Genomic DNA, 24,279 nt, shown 5'->3' with positions numbered 1-24,279 from the left:
GCAGAAATGTTATGTTAAGTTGACTACACCATTACCTTTGGCATAGTTTCCTGGCACTCCCTTGGCACTGTAAGAAAGAGGGCTGGGTGGGTTAGTGAGCGAAGAGAGATAGGATAGAAGTTGTGCTTTTCTGTAGATGCTTGCAGAGCTAGGAGAAACTGGCATCCATGCAAGTCTGTTTTTATTGATGAGTTTCATTTATGTGCAGTGGCTTGTATATAGAGGGGTAAGGCCCAGTGTCGGGGATTGATTGTTGTGTGCAAATGTTTGTTGTTGTGTTTTGTGTGTAGTTTGGTTGGCTAATGAGGCATGCGTGATACTTGGTATACGGGCGAGGAGCAGGAGCAGGGTTGGTTAGTGCATTGGCTAGTCCCAATGTTCCTCCAAGTGCAATAGCTTGGCTACCATCGCAATACTTCCAAGTTGCTATACATACGCTAACCATCACAATCCCTCTAAGTGCAATAGAATGGCTGACCTTCTCAGTTCTAGGTGTGACATTGGCTATCCTTGAAATTCTTCTAAGTGGTACCTAGCGGTCGTAATAAAGTACAATACTGTGGTAAAGAGCCAGTGGTAGTAATGTAGGTGTGGCAAGGCTACCCTGGGTGGCCTAAGTAAGTGCACTGGAGCACCGTCAGCTGACCTGGATTAGCAACCCAGCCCCTGTAGAGGGCAGGCTGTGAGAGGTAAGGAGGGAGGTCTGGGGAGGAGAGGGACATTTCAGATGCGAGTGCAGAGGCATTTGTGGAAGGGGGATACAAGGATTAATAAAAATGTCTGTGCCACTCGGCATTTTTCAGCAGCCAAAGGCCAGAGCCCCTAGACGGAGTGAGATTGGGCAGAGAAAGGCCTGATGTTGTAAGGCTACAGCGACTACACCGCAGCACGGTCAGCTGACCTGGATCAGCGACCCAATCGCAGTAGACTAGGGCGGGCTGGGGGAGGAGAGGAGATTCTGGATGTGAGCGCTGAGGTGTTTGTGGACACATGGATTAATGGAAATGTCTGTGCCACTCACCATGTTCCAGCAGCCAAAGGCCAGAGCACCTCCTTACAGGTACAAGGAGCGGTCCGTTGATTCACGGTTCAGTGGTGAGTGGCTATCTGGCTGCCGGGGTGCTTGGCACGGGCAGTTCGACCACAAACCGGTCTGGGGTGCAAAGAAGGAAGGTAAAACTGGTTGGTTGTGCCCACCAGTCAGGGGAAGAAGCCTCTCCAGCCGGGAGATCTTCTGTCACCGGGAAGTGGTGAGTCGGTTCCGCAGGGCTCCACCGGTGGTGTCGTCGTGGTAGGTCGGCTCAGCTTCTCCCTCGTCGGATTCTCGGGTCCTGTGGCGACTTCTGAAGTTCCAGTCCCCAAAGCCCTGCTTTTATGCAGCATACCCCCATTCACTCAGCCTAGCTGTCAATCAAACGTGCTAAGTGGTGAGCCGGCCGGACTAGCCCGCTGCCCTTGTAAATAGTTATGTAGTTAGTGTTAGGTTTCCTTTGCTTTTTTAGTTATTTTGGACAATGGACCACATTTTTGTATATAGTTTTTTTATTAGGTAGTATTTTTATATAGGTTTCATTTCTTCAGTTGGGATCATGGACCCTGGCTTGTTTATCTGTATATAGTTGACTGTTGGATTTTATTTTATTTTTTGGATTTACCCATGGAGCAATGGTTTTCGGTTTTGTTTTTACCTTGGATTTACTTTCTTGAACTGTGACTTTGGACACCTTTCCTTTGGATTATGATTTGTCGTTTTTCATTATTTTACGGACATGCTGCTTTTGGTTTTTGATTCCCATTGCTGGCAGGTGCCCCGCAATGGTGGGAGGTGGGGGTGCAGGGGGACATGAGTGGGACATGAGTGGGGGTCTGCTGGCAGGTGCCCCGCAATGCTGGGGGGTGGGGGTGCAGGGGGACATGAGTGGGGGCCTGCTGGCAGGTGCCCCGCAATGCTGGGGGGTGGGTGTGCAGGGGGACATGAGTGGGGGCCTGCTGGCAGGTGCCCCACAAGGCTGGGGGGTGGGGGTGGAGGGGGACATGTGGGGGCCTGCTGGCAGGTGCCCCGCAATGCTGGGGGTGGGGGTGCAAGGGGACATGAGTTGGTGATCAGTAGTGCAAGGAGACATGTGCCTTTGCTGGGGGGGCATGCCCATGTTGGGTGGGCTGCCTGCGGGACATGACCAGGGATGCAGGGTAGTCCCCTGTGGTGTGGGCTGCCTGGAGGGGCCGTGGAGGGTGTACAGGGAACACCTGGGAGGACCCACACTGCCAAATCACATGTAGGACCCCCCGGCACCCCTGAAATACACGTACCCTGCTTAAATCGCGTGTGAAACTTCTCGCGCACCCCTGAAATACACACACACGCTCCCCCAGGCCCGATCGCGTGTGGAACTTCTCGCGCACCTCTGGAATACACGCGCCCAGGCCAATCGCGTGTGGAACTTCTCGCGCACCTCTGAAATACACGCACACGCTCCCCCAGGCCTGATCGCGTGTGAAACTTTTCGCGCACCTCTGAAATACATGCGCCCAGGCCAATCGCGTGTGGAACTTCTCGCGCACCCCTGAAATACACGCACACGCTCCCCCAGGCCAATCGCGTGTGGAACTTCTCGTGCACCTCTGAAATACACACCCCCAGGCCAATCGCGTGTGAAACTTCTCGCGCACCCCTGAAATACACGCACACGCTCCCCCAGGCCAGATTGCGTGTGAAACTTCGCGCACGCGTGTTCCCTAAACCCGTAATACACGTTTGCTGTTTGCCAGTCTGGTAAACTGGTACAGGGTTGGCACAGCCCTTTGCGATGGTTTTGCGATCTTGATGGCTTTTCCTTGCGCGAGGGCGTTCTTGGGGGCGTAACTGGCGCTGCTGCAGGGTCGCTGCGCCACTCGGCGCCACGTCTGCTTTTGGAGGCGAGAATCCATGAATAAGCTGTGCGCGGAAATTGATTTTATCGCACGCGGCTGGCGCAGACACTCACACGGGCACGCTGTGCGCCAGCCGCGTGCGACACTTTTGTGCGAATTTCCATGAATTACCCTGCTAGTGTGTGAAGGCTTCTTTCGGCCATGTTAGTAGGTCTCTGGAAGAACGTGGGTAGTTCAATAGACTGGTTCACATGGAACTTCAAAATAAATTTCGGCGCAAACCTAGGATGTGTGCGCAGAACTAACTTTGTGGACTGTAACAAAGGGGTCTAAAACCGAGAGGGCCTGTAGTACGCCAACTCTTCTGATAGAAGTGATAGCTACTAGAAAGGCTGTCTTGCAGGTCTGGTCTTTCAGACTAGCTTTATGCATAGGCTCAAAAGGGGGTCCCATGAGCCTAGTTAAAACAACATTTAGAGCCCACCCAGGGGCTGGGTGAGTGATGGGGGGGGATAAATTCTTTTAACCCCTTCCATAAAGGCTTTAATCACAGGTATTTTCCACCACAAAACCTTCTGCTGTGACGTGGTGTAGGCTGACAACGCCGCTAGGTGAACCTTAAAGGAATTGAAGACTAACCCAGAGTCCAACAGATGGGTTAGATATAACACAATGTGTGAAGGCGAGCAATCGGTGGGATTGACGCCTTTGGAACTGCACCAGATGACAAAACGTTTCCGTTTGCTGGCAAAGCAATAACGTGTGTTAGGCTTTCTTGCCTCCCTCAGTATGTCCATGCATCTTTGAGGGAGTTGCAGATGTCCAAACTCTATGACCTCCGGAGCCAGGCTGCTTTGTGGGCATGGGTGCAGAATCTCCCCCCTGTCCTGAGACATGTTGTACGGGCAGGGCAGCTTGACTGGTGGGGAGAGGGACATTTCCATCAGGTGCGCGAACCAAGGTTGGCGGGCCCACATGGGAGCCACCAGAATCACGGTGACTGGTTCCTGGTGCATCTTGTGTACCATCTTCCCCCCGGGAAGCACGCACCTCATCACGAATGACAGCCGTGCGCAACGCAACACCAATCAGGACCTTCTCCATATGGCCAGGGGTCCCCTCGTCCGCAGGTGGAGGGGAGTCAAATGACATGGACATCCCCCCCTACCTGCGGACGGGCCTGGGATGGGGCATCCCTGCTGGTGCATGGTGGTGCAGTCAGTGTCAGGGACAGTGACATGCACAGGCACCTCCACGGCGACCTGTGCTGCCTCCTGCCCCTGGACTGCACCACTTGCACCAGCAGGGATGCCCCCACCAGGCCCCATGTGCGGCTCAGTAGCGGCCTCCTCCTCTGTGGAAACCACCAACCTGGATGGCTCCACACCGTCTTCTGCCGTTACAAGCCCCTGCAGCCGTGGGGGCATCCCCGCCGCTTAGCTCCACAGCGCCGTCTCCGCCCTCTTCTTCACTTTGCGCTGTGTAGAGGGAGACATAGAACACACGCATCAGGGTACTGTACAATGCTCCCCTAGACAGGAAGCAATAGCAGATGAGTGGCACTGTCAAAGATCACTTCCATCATGTCCCTCCACAACACATGGGTCAGTGCAGGCAAAACACATGCAGTAACAGGCATGGCGCATGCTATGGACATAAGCAAACGTGTCCAAGGGACTCTTGAAGCATACAATGTTGTTTTTGGACTCACATGCATCATGGGTCATGCCTATCACATGCACACACTTCAACGTACTTTCATCCATCTGGACTCGTACACCCCAGACACAGTGGATGCAAGGATAACTAGGCTGCATCAGTGATTCTGAACATTGTCACAGACATGTGTCATGCATCCATGGCATTCACAAGTCACAGACACGCAGGTCAGAAACACAGACATGGACACCATAAATGTACATGGCATCAGCACCCATCACTCACCCCCACCATGTCCAGGAACAGATATTGGCATGCTCTCATGTGTCCATTCCGCATAGGGCTCTCCATGTTGCATTTAAACACATACACCAACCGTGTGCTTCACACATTACTGGTCTCACATGCACGACCATGATGTCCCTGCACACACACATGTGTACATGGCCTATGTGTCACATACAGGCAAGTATCAGACAACCAGCACACTCATCATGCCCTGTCTCACACAGCAATGCTTGGCCACTTACCGCTCGACTCCAGACGGGTCTGCCTCTCAAGGATCTGGGCATGGAGCGCTGGGCGTACGCGTTCCAGGACTCTCAGCTGGATGGTACTCATGCTGCCCCGGCCCCCCTCCACGAGGCGCTGGGCCTTTATGAGGGTCCTGGACCTGAAGTCCTCCCAGCGCTTCTTGACTTGCTTGATGTTGCGGGTTGCCACCCCCTCCGCGTTGATGGCAACCTCAAAGTCGTCCCAGATCCTGTCCCCTCCTTCCTTGTCGGCGCGTGGTGATCCGAAGAGGGCATCATAATGCCCCAGGACAAGCTCCACCAGGACACCAAATGCCTTCTGACTGAAGCTGGTGGCCCTCTGCCCCTCTGGCTGGGGGTCGCCAGTCATCTCGGATGGTATTTCCCCGACATGGCGACCCCCGAGGCAGGCGTGGGTGGGCAACTGGGTCCTGGGGCTGGGCTGTGGAGCGATGGTATCCCAGTCGGAAGTGTTCTGTTCCAGCAGGGGTGGACACAGCAACTGGACCCCTGCAGATGGCTGATGTGCAGGCACCAAATGGCAGGGCACAGTGGCAGCAGGCAGGCAGGCAGCAGCAGACGGCTCGTGGGAGGCTGCTCGGGGATCTGGGGGGCAGTAATTCGGCCTTTTGGGCAGGAGCGTGGTCTTCCGTGTGCTTATGCGTTGCCAGCTTGATACGGAGTGATTTGGCACGTGAAAATTCTGCACGTCAGCGTGTAAATCGAGGAAAGGCCCTTAGCGCGTAAGCACGCATATGCGATTCCATTGGACCAACGGCCCTTAGCGCGCATGCGCGTCTGTGACGTATCGCGTACAGGCGCTGCTTTTCGTGGGGTGGGGTGCGGTGCGTGTGTTTTGCAGGCGTTGGGGTTCACACGCTATTACTTCACAGCGGGTGGGTGTTGGCTACGCGTTCTTCTACACGCAAGGCAGACGGTGAGTGGTACCCTGCTCCCCCAGGCCCGATCGCGTGTAAAACCACCCGCGAGCCCCTGAAATACACGTACCCCGCTCCCACAGGCCCGATCGCGTGTAAAACCACCCGCGAGCCCCTGAAATACACATACCCCGCTCCCCCAGGCCAATCGCGTGTGGAACTTCTCGCGCACCTCTGAAATACACACGCACAGGCCAATCGCGTGTGAAATTTCTAACGCACCTCTGAAATACACGCGCCCAGGCCAATTGCGTGTGGAACTTCTCGCGCACCCCTGAAATACACGCGCCCAGGCCAATCGCGTGTGGAACTTCTCGCGCACCCCTGAAATACACGCACACGCTCCCCCAGGCCCGATCGCTTGCGGAATTTCTCGCGCACCCCTGAAAAACGCGCGCCCAGGCCAATCGCGTGTGGAACTTCTCGCGCACCTCTGAAATACACGCGCGTGTAGAACTTTGGCACACATTTTTTTGCCTGCGCAGGGACGCTACCGCCTGCTTTCGTGTGGCGGACATGTATGGGCCTGTGCGCGTCTTTGGCCGTGCGCTGTTTTTCCCTATTCCATTCCATGAATACGTGTTGTAGACGAGCGTGTGGGCGTTCCGCGCACTTGCCTCCTGTACTTCCCCTGTGACGCCCACATTTTCACGAGTTGTTCCCCATTCTGCGTGTAACGCCCGGTGTTACGCCTACTTTTGTTATATGCGCCGCGCTATGTGCGAATTCGCTGTGGCCTTATCGCACGGCGTTCGATGACCTGTGCGCCAGCGTGCGCCGCGCACTTTTTCAGCGCACATCCAATATTTTTCTCGCACACAGACTTCCATGAATCGATGTGCGCTGGTTTCCCTGCGATTTTCGCTCTTTCACTGCGAACCGCACGTTTTCGCCGAAATTCTCGGCGCACATTAATTCCATGAATCGGCTTGTAGATGTACGCAGGGCAGTCATGTTCTACATGGATAGAACTAAACCACTGAGGAAGACTAAACAATTCTTTGTTTCAATGGTAGCTGGTAGAGAAGGGGACCCTGTCTCTAAATCAGCAATATCAAGATGGATTCTCAAATGCATCACACTTTGTTACACTCTTGCAAAGAGAGAACTGCCCTTCAAGCCTAGAGCACATTCTACTCGAGGCACTGGGGCATCCATAGCATTAATTGCAAATGTTCCCCTAGAGTCCATTTGCAAAGCGGCAACCTGTAGTTCCGTACACACCTTTACAAAACACTATTGCCTAGACACTCATTCTAGGTCTGATTCTCAGGTGGGACAAGCAGTACTAAGACATCTTTTTCTACTGTTCCTTCTCACAACCCACCTCCAACTCCGGGTACTGCTTGCTAGTCTATGCACAGCATGGGATTCTAAGCAGATTAACAAGCATCAGAAGACATGCATTACTTACCGTAAAAGCATTTCTGATGATTGTATCTGCTTAGATTCACATGCTGCCTCCTCGCTCGGGGTGGAAGGAACATAGACTTCTTACTACTTTCTCTCTTCATGTACTCACTCACTATAGCCTTGGGCTCCCTCATGGCAGATAAAATACAATCGAAGGGACCTCGGCGCGTGAGGGATTTTGGGTACTACACACGTCACGATAGGGATAGTGTTTCAGACACGCCTATGCCGACGTCCCCTTTCGGTCCCCGAAAGACAAAATGCAATACTCTGCGGTTACCACTGGATGTCGGACCATATGCACAGCATGTGAATCTAAGCAGATACAATCATCAGAAATGCTTTTACGGTAAGTAATGCATGTCATACCCCTACTTGGATGACTGGCTGGCCAAGGTGGAATCCCAATAACACCCTGCAATCAGTGGAGCTACTGCTAGGCTTCTTGTTTGATCTAGTCTTGTCTCTGAATTCCCAGAAGTAGTCTCTCAAACCCTAAACTAGCACTGGTTTTTGTAACTGGGAAAATATCATGGACATATTGAGCATGATCTCAGTTTCTTAAATGGTTAGCCCTATTATCATGGGGCTTTGTGTGTTTTGCTACTCTTTTGTCACAGCTAAAGCTGTTTCTTATGGCTTATTGGTTACAAGGTCTTGCAAAATCAAATCCATCAGTAACTCAGGTGGTGGTCATCTGTGAATAATCAGACTTGTAAGGTACCTTTTGGAGGACTCTTTACCCACATTGATTGTTATATCGGATTCCTCCCTTCTGGAATGGGGGCAGAATTAGAAGACCTCTTTGTACAGGACACTCGTTGGCACACAAATGTCCTGGGGCTAAGAGCACATTTTTTAACCACTCGAGGCTTTTTTTCCTACAATCATGAATTTGACAGTGCGGATTATGGATCTTTGTGATTGGTCCACGTGTAAATTACCTGCAACGGAAATGTGTGCATGGGAAATGTACGCAATACAAAATGTTCATACATTTGCCATGCAGACGTTTCCATTACAAATCAACACCAAAACCATACTAACACACCCCCACCCCACTCACACCCCACTTAACCTGTCATTGTGACACGTTGTGTCCCTGCAGTGCCGGTTCCCTTTCACTTCCGTGATTGAGAACCGGCACCGCAGGGTCCTTTTCCTTTTTTCTTTTTCTTTTTTTTGTCAGCTGCTGGGCTTTCCCCTGCAACCCCCGCTCACAATACTGTGTAGTATAGTGAGCGGGGTGTTGCGGGGGACTCCACCGCAGCCCCCTTTTTTTTTTTTCTGTCGGGTGTGCTGCAGGGGTGTTCCCCGCAACCCCTGCTCACTATACTGTACAGTGTAGTGAGCAGGGTGTTGCGGGGGGCACCCCCGCAGCCCCCACGCATTTTTTTATTTTTTTTTAACCGACCTCACCAAAAGGCCTAAACATACACCACACAAAGTTTGAACTTTTGGTAGTTGGACCTTTTCATGGTGTATCGTTTAGGTCTTTTGGTGAGGTCGGTCATTTTGGGTTAGGCAATTTCGTATAATTCTGTGGATTATGACTAACAATTTGATCGCAATGTATTATGTAAACAAACAGTGTGACACCAAATGTACCCTTCTCCTAGCATTAGACTTGTGGGAGTGACCAGTGCATCACAGAATATACCTGCATGCTGATAGCCTTCGGGGGCAGAGAAGATTGTGCCGATTTGGTGAGATTTCTTCCTACAGTAAATTATGAATGCCAACTCAGTACTGGAGATTGTTCCTAAGGGTTCTGTCTGCATGTGGATCTCACAAACCAACTACCAGTGCCCCCTTCATTCATCAAGACCCGGCAGGTGGTTTGGGGGGGGCCTTGAAGATGGTGGGAGGCATTGTTGTTCTCCCCCCTCCCCCTCTTCCACCTCACTTAATCTAAAAGTTCTGGCAGGCCTGTGCAGCTTCGTGCTGAGGACTCCCTGGTGGCCGGCTAGGTTCTGGCTCTCCAACCAGATGTCACTGTCCATGGAGAATCCGATCCAACTTCTGATCAGAGGGGATCTGCTTTTGCAGGGGGGCTGCCTGATGCTTCACCTATCCCTTTGATCGTCCTTAGTGGCCTAGTGCATGACCAATTGACATTCAGTAATCTAGGTTTACAACAGGCTAATTTAAGGATTATTAAAACTGCAAGAAAATTTGGCGCAAGTGAAGGCACGTCCCTAAATGCTCACACCAGATAAAATGCAACCCGCTACGGGGAAAAAGGCCCAAAAAACTTCTTACAAGGATAACCGGTTTTATATCTACAATAATGGGTGCACCAACAAAAAAAAAGGGTGCAAGCAGAAGCTTAAAAGGAGACACATCGTCATGGGTGATGTCATTGCATATGGTGAAAACCTGCGCGGCTGGTTGATGCGACCCTATAAATGGCTGGCCTGCTCCATAGGGGATGTCAGGCCATTGGTCCCAGTCCGTCCAGTCTTCCATCACGTGGAGTCTGCTGGGCTTATCGTCTCCAGGGAACCAAGGTAGAAGAAACACTTAGAGTAGTATTGTTCGCAATTGTACCTATCATTATACAGTGCACCTGGCATGCACAGACTGGCACAGAGGGAGTCTTGAGGTATGACTGACCCACACACGCACAGATTTCACTCATCCCAATCGCGTCTTTCGGCTTCCAAGGCTTCCTTCCTTGCTTTGGAACTATAATGTATCCCTCCCTGTACCTCGAATTACAAATCGTGTCATTACGAAATAAAGATAGGGTGACCATACTCTTAGATCTTTTATGGCTGATTGGTTTATGGTCGGTGGTCTGGGGTCAGCTGGTATCTTGGAATTCAGGGGTCTTGTGACTGGGGCATTTTGTAGGGCCTATAACTCGTGGTTGGCTGGGTGGAGGTCAGGGGCCTGCTCTGGCCTGTTTGTGATAAATCGTTCACCAAGGCGCCCAGTGCTGTCTTGCAGGCACATTCCTTCTTAGAACAAACGTATTGGTAGCAATTTTTAGAACAAAGGAAAGTTTCTGTGGAAGTTAGCAGCGTGGGCCTCTCTCATCAGCACTTGGACCTGTTCATCAAATTTCCCCTTCAGACTTGCGGCCTGTGTCTAACGCACTAAATACTACATGGCAATGCAAGCCTTGTGCTTCGATTCCGACTATGAAATGGCGCCTGCTTATATACTTGCACTATGTCTAAACATCTGAATTACGCATAATATTATGATTGTGGGGATCCTTAGGAAGCCCCCCGCTCCCCTTGTCTTTTAGAGCTCTTATAATGAAGCTTGCCTCACTCCAAAGCGCCTACGGGGGTGGGAGTGAGTAGACCGGGCGTTGTTATTGGGCACTTCAAAAAGGAATAGTTCAATTAAATGTTATCTGGATGGTGCCCTGTTACTGTCTGCTCTAACATTACTGGGGCTGTAGATGGAGAATGTAGAGCATATCGATCTGCGATCGGTGCATAACTCCATTCAGAAACCACTGTTATTACAAACCTGTGGGGGAGCAGCTTGTTTAAAGGTTTTACTACCTTTTCCCACCAGGGAAGCGGCACCCCCACTCAATGGGGATCTTAATATTTTCCTATGTGCCTTGAGCCATAAGTTTGAACCCGTGAGAGCGGTGGAACCTTTTAACATGGAAAGCTGTTTTTAGTTTATTTCAGCACTGGCAAATTGCAGGCTTTGTGTTGGTGCGTTTCATAAAGACAAGGTAGTGCTTCCAACGCATCCCTCGTTTTTCCCTAGGCTCATATCTGAATTTAAATAAATTCAAGAAATGTCATTACCAACGTTTTTTTTTTTCTCCTTCCCAGCATCTGAAGCAGAGAGCCCTTTATTGCTGGGACGTCCACAGGCGTTGATGTTTAACCTATTGCTACCTTTGGGGGGATTGAACAAAGTTAATCAGGATGCCAAGGCTTAATTTGCGAGGTGGGTAGTGTCTTATATCTTGGACAGTTATTCAGTCCACAAACCTCTGCCCAACAAGGGGCTTCATGCTCATACAGTACAGACTAAAGTGGCTTATCTTGCCTTCCAGTGGTGTGTTCCCTGGGATGTCATTGCCAGAGCAGCCACTTGGGCTTCACATCTGCATTCTGAAGTCACTTCTGCTAAGGCAAAAGCTCTGAAACAGTTGCACAGAAAACATTTGTTTGGCTAAAACAGCGACGTCCATCCTCGCTATAATACTTGGTGCTTGATACGCTCACATAAGTATAGAGGATAAGGGCACAGGACATAGGAATGAGAAAGTTACTTGCTGTAGTGACTGTTGTACTCTTAGTCCCTAGTCCCTGTTCCTCCACACGTCCACCCACCCTCCCCTCTAACTTGGCCCTCATTCAGCTGGTGCTAGGAGGATGGCCACTGAGACTTGGGGAGGTGGTCCAAGTCCATGCATGCACCTGACATCACACAAAAAATATAAGGACTACATTTTTGGTGCTTCAAAAAACACACTGGTCCTGTCCCTATAGGACAAATTATCCTATAAACATGGAGGCAAGGGGACTATCGGCTAGGAGCACACTAGTCACTATAGTGAGTAACATTTTCTGTATCTCCCTCAATAATGGAAAAAAGTGGACCGTATATGGAAGTAATAATGCTGGCTACCTTAGTTACTAATGTACTTAGTCCATAGTCTGATCTCCTCCATAAAGCCCAACCTCTAGCACCTTAAAAAAAATAAAGTACTGCATCGTGGTATAAACTATTTTGGTTGGGGTTGGCAGCATGTGCAGGCAAGGATTCGTTCAGGGCGTGGTGCAATGTGCTTGGCACAATATGTATTTTGTATCTAGATCTCTGCTCTGTCATGCTCAGATCCTTTCCTCTGTCCACGGCGAGGCAGTGCCCCTCAGCTATGAAGGAAAGGGGAATATGGACTACGAGACAGTAAGTCATGGCGAGTGACCTATCCTTTATAGAGAAGTCCGGTTATTGCTGGTGTGACATGAGTTTGGCATCTGGAGGCCTTCAGGGCTTTGATGCTGAAAATATTTGAGAAAGCGGCCCAGACCCCCTCAAAGTTGCCGCGTGGTGATCATGCCTCTACTCACTCTAAAAGTGACAGAGGAAAATCAAGATCCAAACACGCAAGGTTTGAAAAAGAGTCGAGAGTGTCTTTGCTGGAAAGTTCCCCAACGCCTCACACAAAGTGTAAGCCTCCAGTGCATAAATCGGGGCTAACAGAATCGGCGTCGAAGTCGAAACCAAAACTCGACACTGTCGACGACCATAGCGTCAAGACTGATGACAAAAATGACGTCGACACCATTGGCTGTATCGACGCCTCCTTCAACACCGTCAAAGCCAGCTTCTACCCTATCGACGCCTTTGACGCCTTTATCGAGGCCTTCTTTGATACCAGGACCCAAGTCAACGCCATTATCCATACCTAGGCAAATTCCACCTTCTTTGCCTGAAAAAACTTTCCACCCACAACCAAGACTGGGATTTCTTTAGATGCATGTCTTCTATATATGAAGAACATTCCTCTGAAGAGGATGTCACTCCAGCTGGAGTTAAATTTGGAGCGAGGGAAGTTCCTGAAGAACTAGTGGACCCACAATCTAAAATAACAGACCTTTTATGACTGTCTCCAAAATGCAAGTGGCTTAGACACTTCACCTGAAGTGGATTTTGAAAGGCCAGATCCTACAGATCATGCTGATCCCAGTTATAGAAATCTTATGGGAAGGGTTATTGATTTTATGGGTTGGAAAGCAGCTTACCCGGATTTTGACCAGGACGACATGACTGACATTGTTAGTGAGTAATGGCAAATTGGAATACTCCAGATTCGATTGCAGCAGTAAATAAGAAACTGGTACCAAAATATAGACCAGCCTTGTCAGATCCAGAATATTTATCCGAACATCCATCTCCTGAAAGTCTAGTGGTGCAAGCTGCAACCTCCACTAGGCAATCAGCTTACCCATCAATACCACCAGACAGGGACGATAAAGTTGATGCTTGGGCCCGGAAAGCTTTTACTTTGGGCAGCATGACCCTAAAACCGACTGTCACTTGCACATTAGCAAGATTTACCTACACCCTGTGGGACTGCATGTCATCAGCGGCTGAACGCATCCTGGAAGGTGAAGAACGGGATGGTTTCCTGGCTGTAGTGAAAGATGGTAAAGAGGCTATGGAGGAATGCCTTAAGTCAGGATTGGACACTGCGGATAGTATAAGCAGGTCCATGGCATCTAGCACAGTCTTGCGCAGATTTGCATGGCTAAGAAAATATGGCTTTGCACCTGATGTGCAGTCTAGATTACTTACTAAGGTGGTGTGGCAGCAAGGTGGACGAGAGCTTGGAGAAGCTGCAGACCTCGAAAGCTGCAGCGAAATTGCTCAGCGCCGCTATAAGACAACCTCAGCAACACTCTTACGCTGGCTCATCTTCCTAGAAGAGTCACCCTTTTTGCTTCTATTCCTCTTTTGGAAAAGGGAGAGGGCAGGCCAGTCAGAGAGGCCAACAGAGAAAACCCTTTCGTGGTGGAAAAGGTTGAGGTGCTAGATCAGCCACTGCAGCGGCTACTACCTCCTCAGCCACTGCAAAGCCACTTTGAGGTCTTAACCCACAAAACCCTGGTTGGAGGCAGAATCACTCGGTATCTGGATGAATGGCGGAGCACTAGAGATACTGTCTCCTTTTCTTCATAGACCTAAAAATCATCCACCGGGAGGCAACTCTGTAAAGACTCCAGACCCGCTCCTTGTGCAGGAGATTTTAACCCTGCTAGAAAAAGGTGCAATAGAACGTGTACCTGTAGCAGAGAGGAACAAGGGCTGGTACCCCCTATTTTCTCCCCCTATTTTCTCATCTCCAAAAAGGACGGAGGATTGAGACCCATCTTGGACTTTAAGATGCTTGAAAAATTTCCTCCGGAGGGACAAGTTCAAGATAGTGACTCTTTCTCAGATCCTTCAGGCTCTTCAACTTCAGGACTGGCAGGTTTCAGTGGACCTTCAGGATGCTTACTTTCATGTGCCAATACATCTCAAACACAAAGTACCTGAGGTTCGCAATTGGTGGTTCTCATTATCCGTTTCGGGTTCTACCGTTTGGGCTAACCTCCGCCCGAGGGTTTTCACCAAATTGATGGCGGTGGTGGCAGCGAGTATCAGAAGAAGGTGGATTTACATCTACCCATATCTGGATGATTGGCTAATCAAGACGAGTTCAACCAAACGAGCCCAGGAACATCTGGCCTTGACCTGCCACTTCTTACAAAGTCTGGGCTTCTCCCTCAATTACAAGAAGTCACAAATGATTCCCAGCCAAAAACTCCAATTCATCGGAGTGATCCTGGACACTTCCTCAGGGAAAGCATCGCCTCCCGAGGAGAGAGCTCACCACATTCTGCAGATGGTAATGAAATTTCAAAATGCCCAACATCTACCGGCATTCGACTTTCTAAGGTTGCTGGGCCTCATGGCATCATGCATTTTTCTGGTGCCAGAGGCCAGATTGAGGATGAGATCTCTTCAGTGGGCCCTCAGGACTCAATGGTCCCAGTTTTCAGGGGAGATGTCAGACCTTCTACAAGTCCCGACCAAAGTGGCTCAAGATCTCCTATGGTGGGCTTGCAAGGAGACTATTCTCAAAGGGGAACCTTTTTGGCAACCATGACCGGAGATGACGGTATTGACGGATGCCTCACTCACGGGTTGGGGAGCCCCACACCAACGATCTGACAATCAGCGGTCGTTGGTCTCCATCGGAGTGCAAACTACACATCAACCTTTTGGAGCTGAGAGGAATCGGACTAGCGCTGAAGGCTTCTCTGCCCTAAGTAAAAGGAAAGAATGTCCTGATAATGACGACAACACCACAGTGGCCATGTACTACCTCTACAAAAGAGGAGGCGTGGGATCACTTCCACTGTGCAGAGAGGCAATGCAGCTCTGGTTCTGGGCAATGCAAGAAGGAATCTCTATCGGCAGTTCACCTCGCCGGAGAGTTAAACACGGCGGCAGACGCTCTGAGCAGGCGGAGCACAGTATCCCACAAATGGGAGCTAGCTCGGGAAGTCCTTCAAGAGATCTTCGCCCTTTGGGAACCCCTCAAGTGGATCTGTTCGCGACCGGGGCCAACCGGAAGTGCGAACTGTATTGCTCAAAGGAATTTCCCCCAAGAGGAGCTCTATGGGACGCGTTCGTAATGGACTGGATATTTCTACTCCTTTACGCGTTTCCTCCAGTCCCTGTGATTCCTCATGTAATCAGGAGGCTGCGAAAGGTCAGGTAAACCATGATTCTAATTGCCCCGGATTGGGCTAGGAGGACTTGGTACCTGGACTTTCTAGACATGTCCATCTGCCCTCCAATACGTCTTCCACAAAGGGAGGATCTTCTCTCGCAAGAGGAAGGTTGGGTTCTCCATCCAGAGGTCAAGACACTCCGCCTTCACGCATGGTTTCTGAGGGGCTAAGATAAGGATTGGGACCTTCCGGATGACGTAATGGAGATTTTGATTTCGGCCAGAAGGCCAGCAACAAAATCCTTGTATCGGTGTTGTTGGAACAAGTTCAGTAAATGGTGCAGGGATAAGAATGTGGATCCATTTCTTTGTAATACTCCAACAGGACTGTCTTTTCTCTTACACTTAGCCAATTTGGGGCTCCAAGTTGGAACGATAAAAGGTTGCTTGGCAGCGCTATCTATCTTTAAGCGCTCCTCGGAAGAGGTGCCCTATTCTAAAATGCCTTTTAGTCATTCAATTCTTGAAAGGGTTGACAAATGTATACCCTCAGACACCTTTTCAGGTGCCCATCTGGGATTTAATATCTAGTCTTAAAATTTCTCATGTGTGCTCCTTTCGAGCCTTTACATTCTTGTCCATTAAGACTGCTTCCTCTTAAAACAATTCTGTTAGTGGCTATAACATCAGCCCGCAGGGTAAGTGAGTTGCAGGCACTGTCTTGTAAGCCTCCTCACACTAATTTCCATAGGGACAAGGTTATTTTAAAAGTCGAGCCATCATTCTTGCCTAGTGTCCGTCATCTGTCACAAAAGATGGTCTGAACTTCCTTTTATCCTCCACCTCACGCTAGTAAGGAAGAGGAAAGATTACATAGACTGGACCCATCAAGGGCTCTCGGTTTCTATATTTCCAGATTGGCAAATCTCCGACAATATGACCAACTATTTGTTGGATATACTGGGCACAAATTGGGCCTTGCAGTATCTAAACAAACTGTAACCAGATGGATAATTCTAGCAATCTCTGAATGCTATAAACTAGCTGGGAAAGAGCCTCCAGATGGATTAACGGATCATTCAACCAGAGGCATGGCAACTTCCACGGCCCTTCAGAGGGGTGTCCCGGTGCAGGATATTTGTGCTGCGACCACCTGGTCGTCAATGCACACCTTTGTAAAACATTACTGCTTGGACTCTACTTCATACCAAGGAGGACTTTTTGCAAAAGCTGTCCTTCATTCAGTCCATAATTAAAATTCCTAGTACTCCCACCTCCAAAATTACCACTGCTATGTGAGTTTATCATAAGATGAGGAATACGTGGGAGGACACAATCCATTCGAAGAACAAGTTACTTACCAACTGTAACGTTCTTTCAATTGGATGTTCCTCCCACGTATTCCTCATCGAACCTCCCATCCTACTCCTCCGTACAGTTTACGCCAGTTGCACTCTGACGTCTTTAAGAGCCTGAAAGAGCCTGAAGACTTAAAGCCTTATCAACTGATGCGACCATGAACACCGTAAAAACAGAACTGAGGTAACAGGCGCTGCTTGAGCCATTTGTACAGCGGATGACGTCGACGCCCGACGGCGGCCCTCAAGGGAGTTTGACTCTGCGGTCTCCAACACAGCGCACTCTGGTGAAATGTTTCCGAAGCAGCTGAAGCTGGGATACGATTATCATAAAATGAGGAATACGTGGGAGAAACATCCAATGGAAAGAACTTTACAGTTGTTAAGTAACTTGTTCTACTGCCTCTCTGATCATTTTCTTGCTGACAATTGGAATGCTTTTCAGCCGCCTCCTAAAAAATACTACGTATATGTGGAGGGTGCACCTGCCCTTGTCTGAGTTTGCAAAACACTTAAGTGTCACTTCCATGGTCTGATACTGATGGTACAAGATCAGAGAGGGGTACTTGCACAAACAGTGGGAAGCAGAATGGTCTTCAGGGTGTTTTGTATGAATAAGTGATTTTTAGTGTGTCCTAACTGTCAATGATTTTAGGCCATCCCCAGGGCATCCGCAGTAGGAGGAGGAATAGCAGCCCATAATTGGCATGTGACAAGAGGGAAATGGTAGTTGGGTCTGGTAGGCTACACACTGCTTGCAGCATCCTTGCCCTCTGTCGTAGATTGCCACGTGATCACAGATTTGCCCAATGGCAAATGGGGATGCCTTCTCTCCTTCATTGCCATCCTAGTACCCGAGTATTGGAGAGGAGGGCCAGATCCCTGCCCTCCCGTGCATAGGCCCTGCCAGCACCTCAGCAAAGGCAAAGTGGTTGAGGGCGACGGATCCGAACTTTATAGAAAGCCCAAGTGCTGCAATTGTATTGTGCTAGCCACTCACTGAAATCGGGCCAAATATATGCAAGTACTTGGGTTGATGGCAATAGCTGTCAAATGGTAAGTACCTCGATTGTTTGCCAATACCTGGGCATATGAGTACCTGGAGATATGATGCGAGCAGCGCCATCTTAAACACTTTTGGGGCCCTGGGCACGGACATCTTTGGGGCCCCCCTCCACCAAACCAAAGGAAATAAGTGATCAAGAATATTTGAATGTTTGCCCCACCCCCCGCCGTAATCACAACCCATAGATTGATATGCTGCCTCACGGCATTATGGATGTTTACTCCCTTTTTAAGTACCCTTACCCTCTTCATTCTTGCTCTAATCAGACTGATAAACAAGTACCATTTGAAGGCCAACATTATCAGTCTACGAAGAGGTTACTTCTGTTCTAGCATAGATGGAGGAGACATTTTATCAATGGAATCCAGGAAGGTATGCAGCCTGTAGTATTAATGCAGGACTGTATGTAAAAGGTACACGTAACCCAGAATAGACAGAGAACTCGCATTTGCTGCCTCACAGAATGCAAACGTGTTCAAGCATGGGCAGAGCACACCAATTGGTAGGAAGGAGAAAGCTACACATACCGCAGCATGGATAGTGGATGCAGATTAGAAGCTACCAGGAATGTGTCAGTATGCAGACAGACTGAGATTATAAGTGGGACATGGTTTTCAAATAGTGTTGCCATTATAGATCAAAAGAATAAAGTGCCTGTGGAGTGCAATATATCAATGCTCACCATTTATAGTGGAAGCAACACTATAGACAGTGAAACCATGAGTGAGGCTGTGTTGAAGATCATACTGAAAGGGGCCCCTAGGGGTCCCTTACGCCTATGGAAACAAGGCAAGTCACCAGACACAAGGTTGTATTCCCAAAAGCTAGGGTTTATTGCAAAGCAAATGGTCTCAGTTGGCCAACTCGGTCTCGCGCCCCGCGACGTGTATCTCTAGACCTCGAGGGACGCAAGAGAGTGAATTACGTATCATCAGTTCATATATACAAAATGCATATCATACAATCAGCTATGACATGTTTAACGCCCCCCTTTATTGGGTTTCTTTGAACTCGGTGTGATGATGGACACTTTCGACAATGATGACACTTTCAAATATCTATTCTAGTAACAATAAGCAATTTGCAAGTGCGGAGGCATCTTTCAGTTGTTGAACAGAACACAGTGCTTCTGTTCTTGGAAGCGAGCTACATACGGGGGAAGAGTCACATTCCAGACCTTGCTATCTATGAGGTGCTATTCGTGTCCTGGGAGCCGACACGCTCTACAGGGCTCAGTAAAGGGGGGCCGTAAGAAGAGCATAATTCAAGCCTTTAGCTGCTTTATTCTAACATATTCTACCATATAACGAGACTGGCTGGCAGCTGCGAAATGATTAAATGCCCTGCGGCTACATTCGGGAGGGAGCCGGGCATTCTTTCCTGGCGCTGCCTACGTTGTGTTTCAACGAACTCTTGTTATCCTCGCGGCCCTGCGGCCTTGTCCTTTCACGTGCAGACAGAAATGTTTTACAGTGGAGCAGTGTAAGCGGAAAATGTGCTGCGAAGCAATAAGAACAGAAAGCAATGAGCAATGGTTAGAAAACAAAATGGCGATCCTTGTTACATCAAAATGGTCATTCATTGGTAAACTCGGAAACCTATATGTCTGTCATATCGTGCATGAGACGGTTGGCCCACGGCTACCGAAATACGTTTGCCGTCAAATATGAGAGGTATCCATTTTTCTAGACTGACAATACCCTGAGAAGGAAATCTCTCTGAAGGGCTGCCAATTTTGAAAGGTTTAGTTTGATAGTTTTTATTAGTATGCTTACAGCGAAGTAGCTTTGTATACAGACAAACAATACATATTACATACTCCATATTGGACAGCAACTTCATTAAAATCAATAAAATCGCAGTTAAAATCATGTCTTATGCCATTACATAACATCTTGCCCTACGAGGCCTATTAAAATGTCTAAAATGTCTACAATCTTCAGATAAAATGACACAATAAAAGATTGTCATTGCCCGACCTGAATTTACACCATACATTCTCATATGCTACAAACTGGGTTAGATCCTTAGTGGAAGAACAATGAGGGTTTTTTCGCCCTAAACTGCGGCTGATCCCATACCCATCGCCTGTGGCGTGCCACAAGGATCTTGCGTCTCGGCCACACTGTACAATCTTTACTAGGCCCCTTTTCGATGATCTACACGAACTATGCAGATGATACTCCGATCCTCCTCCCATTTACAGGGGATTATGACAAGGATTTGGCCTTGGTGAATAGAGTGTATATCATCATCCAGGCATGGATGGCCAAGCATGATCTATGCCTGAATGATGATAAAACAGAACTCCTCATCCTGGGTACCCCATCCAACCTAAAATAATTACAAACTAGATAGTCCTCCTTCACAATTGACGGTAACCTCATTAAGGTAGCCCAAGAGGTAAAAACACTAGGCTTTTACCTCCATTCTACCTTATCCTTCTCCAAACAAGTCAACACGCTAGCGTCTTCTACGGCGTACATGTGCAAACTTATCAGAACAGGTAGGCCATTGCTCTCGAATAATAGTGTTACTATTCTAGCCAGAGCCCTCATTCTGTCACGGCTGGACTATTGTAATGCCCTATATATAGGTGCCAACAAATCTATCATTACTAGAATCCAAACCCTACTAAACAATGCCCTTAGAGGTCTTTAGAAGAGAGCACATTGCTAGAGTAGACGACAGAACTGGCTCCGGACAAATGACAAAATCCTTCTCAAATCTGCCTCGCTTACCCATAAATCTCTCAACAATGCCACACCTATATACCTCTCTGAGAGATTCCACAAAAGGACATCCCTAAAACCAACCAGAACAGTAAACCGTGACTGCTTATCCATCCCCAGATTCAAATTATCCACGATTGGAGGCAACGGCTTCCCCGTTAAAGGGACAAACTATGGAACTCCCTGCCTCCCACACTAAGAGTTGACCAGTCATATCAGAACTTTAGAACGAATACCATCCTTTGGTTAAATCCAGGCTTGTATATCTAAAATTCAATAAGAATACCTACCTGTTATATCTAAAATTCAATAAGAATACCTACCTGTTATCCCTACAGTGACAATCTCATCTTTGTACACAATCCAGGTAATATCTGTAAATATATAAATAGTTGTACTTCCGGCCTTGCACACAATTCCGGTAAGATCTGTAAATATCTGTGTACCCTGCCGTTGTACTTAATGTAATTCTTTTTATGACTGTCTGTAACTAAGCTTTGCATATTCGTGCAACTGCTGCGCCCTGATACCCCTGGGTCTGGTGCGCATTATAAATAATAAAACAAACAATATAATTAAAATCAAACATATTATATGATTTTAAAAACTGGTACATTTTTATTATTTCTAAACTATCACAAGCAATGATTAAATGTTCTAATGACCCAATTACGTGACTACCACATAGACGGCAGTAACGCCTTTCTATGCACACACCAAGCCTAGCACCCATTGTTTCTAATGCCACGGATACATTGAATTTCATCAATAGGTAGGTTTGAAAGGTCTTCACGCTAGGATAAGCTGTAATATACTTGGGTAAATTGGTGCGAGTGGCTCGTACCTGACAATAATGACCACTGTGAGCTTTGGATGCAAGTTTGATCATATTTTGTTCATAGCTAGGTTAGGGACTGGCAATTTCGAGAGGCTATGCAATACAAGATTAAATTAGATGCCCGAAATGACACAAACTGGTTAAGGGGTGAATCTGTGATTTGTGCCAACTCTGCCATTTCTGCATTTGAACACTTTCATTACCAGTTCTTACCCTGAACTAAAATAATCTCATTTTATAAAACTGACTTGGAAAGTAAACACAGCACGTTACCAAACATGACATTTTTTTAAAACGAAATATTATAGAAGGGTGTAACACAGAATGATTCTAGCTTCATTCTCTCCATCATCAAGAGATGTATATAAGTACCAGCATACTAATCAGTGTGATTTAACATATTTAATCTGGGTTGGTCTTTTGTATTTTAAAGCTTTACATACTTCCAAAACACTGGCTTGTCAAATTGTCATTTATAAACGTGCAGAAAAACCTTTGACTTTTACAAAAATGCAAAGCGTTTTTTTGGGTCAAACAAGCAGACTTTAAAATATGCTTGCCCGAGTCCTTCAACATCTGGTCCGCTCCCTTCTGTCTACCACCCCTTCCACTCAAATGCCCTACATAAGAATAAAGGTCAAGTAATGGGCTAAACGATGCCACCAGCATGCGAGGAGGTAAACTTCACAGAAGACAGTACAATAATGTACGAGATATAAGATGATTGAACAGGATCACTGTATCGTCTGCTGGCAAAGCCAGGATACATGCATGAATGCTTTGGTTCCAAATTCTGATACTTATTCATCTCTTGGACTAACACCCCATCTGAACAACCAATTTCTAGACCTTCACCATAAGGATGACATGTTCCTTTTTATAGCAACCCCTATCTGGTGCAGGTATATTGCTGATGAGAGCACCTGTTGTGCTGCAAGACCAAGTACATGTGCAGGCAGGTTTATAAACTTCAGAGATAGGAAAGGCTCAGCCAGCCTTACAAGAATGTGCTGTTCTAATCTCGCGTAGGAACACATATCACTGCAAAGAGTGCTTAAAACAATGAGCTAACTTCTGAACCATTGTGGCACTCAATTTACCAGTATGTGTTTCAAATTTGGCTATTGCACATGATCAAAACAATTCCCACAGGAAGGAAAGAATGATACAGGAGTTGTGCCGCAAGGAATACACAAACTACATATACCACAGTGAACAAAGGAAGCATAGCATGATGAATTGATTGAGGCAGAATGTACTTGCCAAAACAGACATGCAATAGGTTTAGAGCCTCAGCGCCAGCCATACAATATCCTGAGGTGTGCTATTTCAGTCTGGTGAACAGAGGAATATTGCTTCTTTAGATCAGGCAGCCTTGTGGGTCCCCTTCCAAGGTGGTGGCCCTGGGCAAGTGCCTCTTTTGCCCTCCCATAAAAACATCTCTGGATGCGAGTACGGGGTGACATGGTGCAAGTAAGTGGGAGACTTATTGTTCTCTCCCCTGACCTCTCCTCATTAAACAAACCCCTCTCAAACCTTTGTGAAAGATGCTTTTTGTCAGTAGAGAAAAGCAATTGCGTTTGTCAATACTTGTTCTGTCATGTATTGTCTATACATTTGCTGTTAGATGTTTGTTTTTTGCATGAAATCGCTTCCGTCCATTTGTTGTAAATTCCAGTCTGACTTCTGAAAAATATTCTTTAACTTCATAGGATGTTTCAGAACTGCGAAATGAATTAATGCGGAAAGAAACTTTGATTCAAAAACACCTGACAAAACTACGCAACTGGCAGCAGGTCCTAGAAGATATCAACGTGCAACACAAAAAACCATCCGAAATGCCCCAAGGCCCATTGGCATATCTCGAGCAGGCCTCTGCTAATATTCCAGCACCGCTGAAACAACCCTGATACTGACTGAATACAATTGTGCAGAAGCGTTCTATATTTTACCCGTGCGTTTGTGTGTTGGTGCTTGTGAATGATATGCTTCTTGTTTCCTATTTTGAGAAATGACAAACCTGTTTAGGTTTAACCATCATGTTTCAAAGACAACCGGATAACAATAAGTAATCTTGTATTAAAATCTGTAATGTATTTTTTACTGTTTTTTTTCTTTTTTAAATAAACCATTTATCCGTGCTGAAAAACGCTGCATCCTGCAATCAGTGAATATATATATATATATATATATATATATATATATATATATATATATATATATAATATGTAGACTCCTTCCTGAACAGATTAATGTGCTCATTATATAATTATAAATATAAATTATATAATTATATTATATAATGTGCTCAAATATAATATAAACTGATTTCTTAAGTATTTTTTTGTGTTCTGCTTCCGTTCCTAGAAATGGCAATAATGGTTGAACGGTGGCTGTTTGAACATTCTTTATTTATTATTTTATTATAATACAGCATTACCAGCACACATTTCTCACAAATTGGTATATCCAATACTGTAAAGTATACTGCTAAATCCCTATAACGAATACATCATCTAATAAGAGTATAGATACCTGAATTAAATTCATGTCATATTGGGGAGTACTCGGCTCCTATTGAAGTACTGAAAAAGGCCCGTTACCATGAAAAATATGGCTTCACTGGGAACTATAAGATTATTTTGCAATTCTGGAAAATATG

General features: G+C 47.3%; 1 protein-coding gene across 1 annotated transcript in view; it reads left to right on the top strand.

The window, feature by feature from the left end:
• The window catches only part of MED28 (mediator complex subunit 28), a 70,565-nt gene extending 46,799 nt beyond the window's left edge, over nt 1-23,766 (top strand). The window contains exon 4 of the mRNA XM_069631909.1: nt 23,330-23,766. Coding sequence (XP_069488010.1) covers nt 23,330-23,527 — 198 coding nt within the window. The 3' untranslated portion in view covers nt 23,528-23,766. The remainder of the gene's footprint in view (nt 1-23,329) is intronic.
• Nucleotides 23,767-24,279: the final 513 nt, after the last annotated feature.

The sequence above is a fragment of the Ambystoma mexicanum genome, chromosome 6q (assembly GCF_040938575.1).
Source record: "Ambystoma mexicanum isolate Mex_15411 chromosome 6q, UKY_AmexF1_1, whole genome shotgun sequence".
NCBI classification, from domain to species: domain Eukaryota; kingdom Metazoa; phylum Chordata; class Amphibia; order Caudata; family Ambystomatidae; genus Ambystoma; species Ambystoma mexicanum.
Note: the sequence above shows the minus strand (reverse complement) of the source record. Positions and strands in the feature narration are given on the sequence as shown.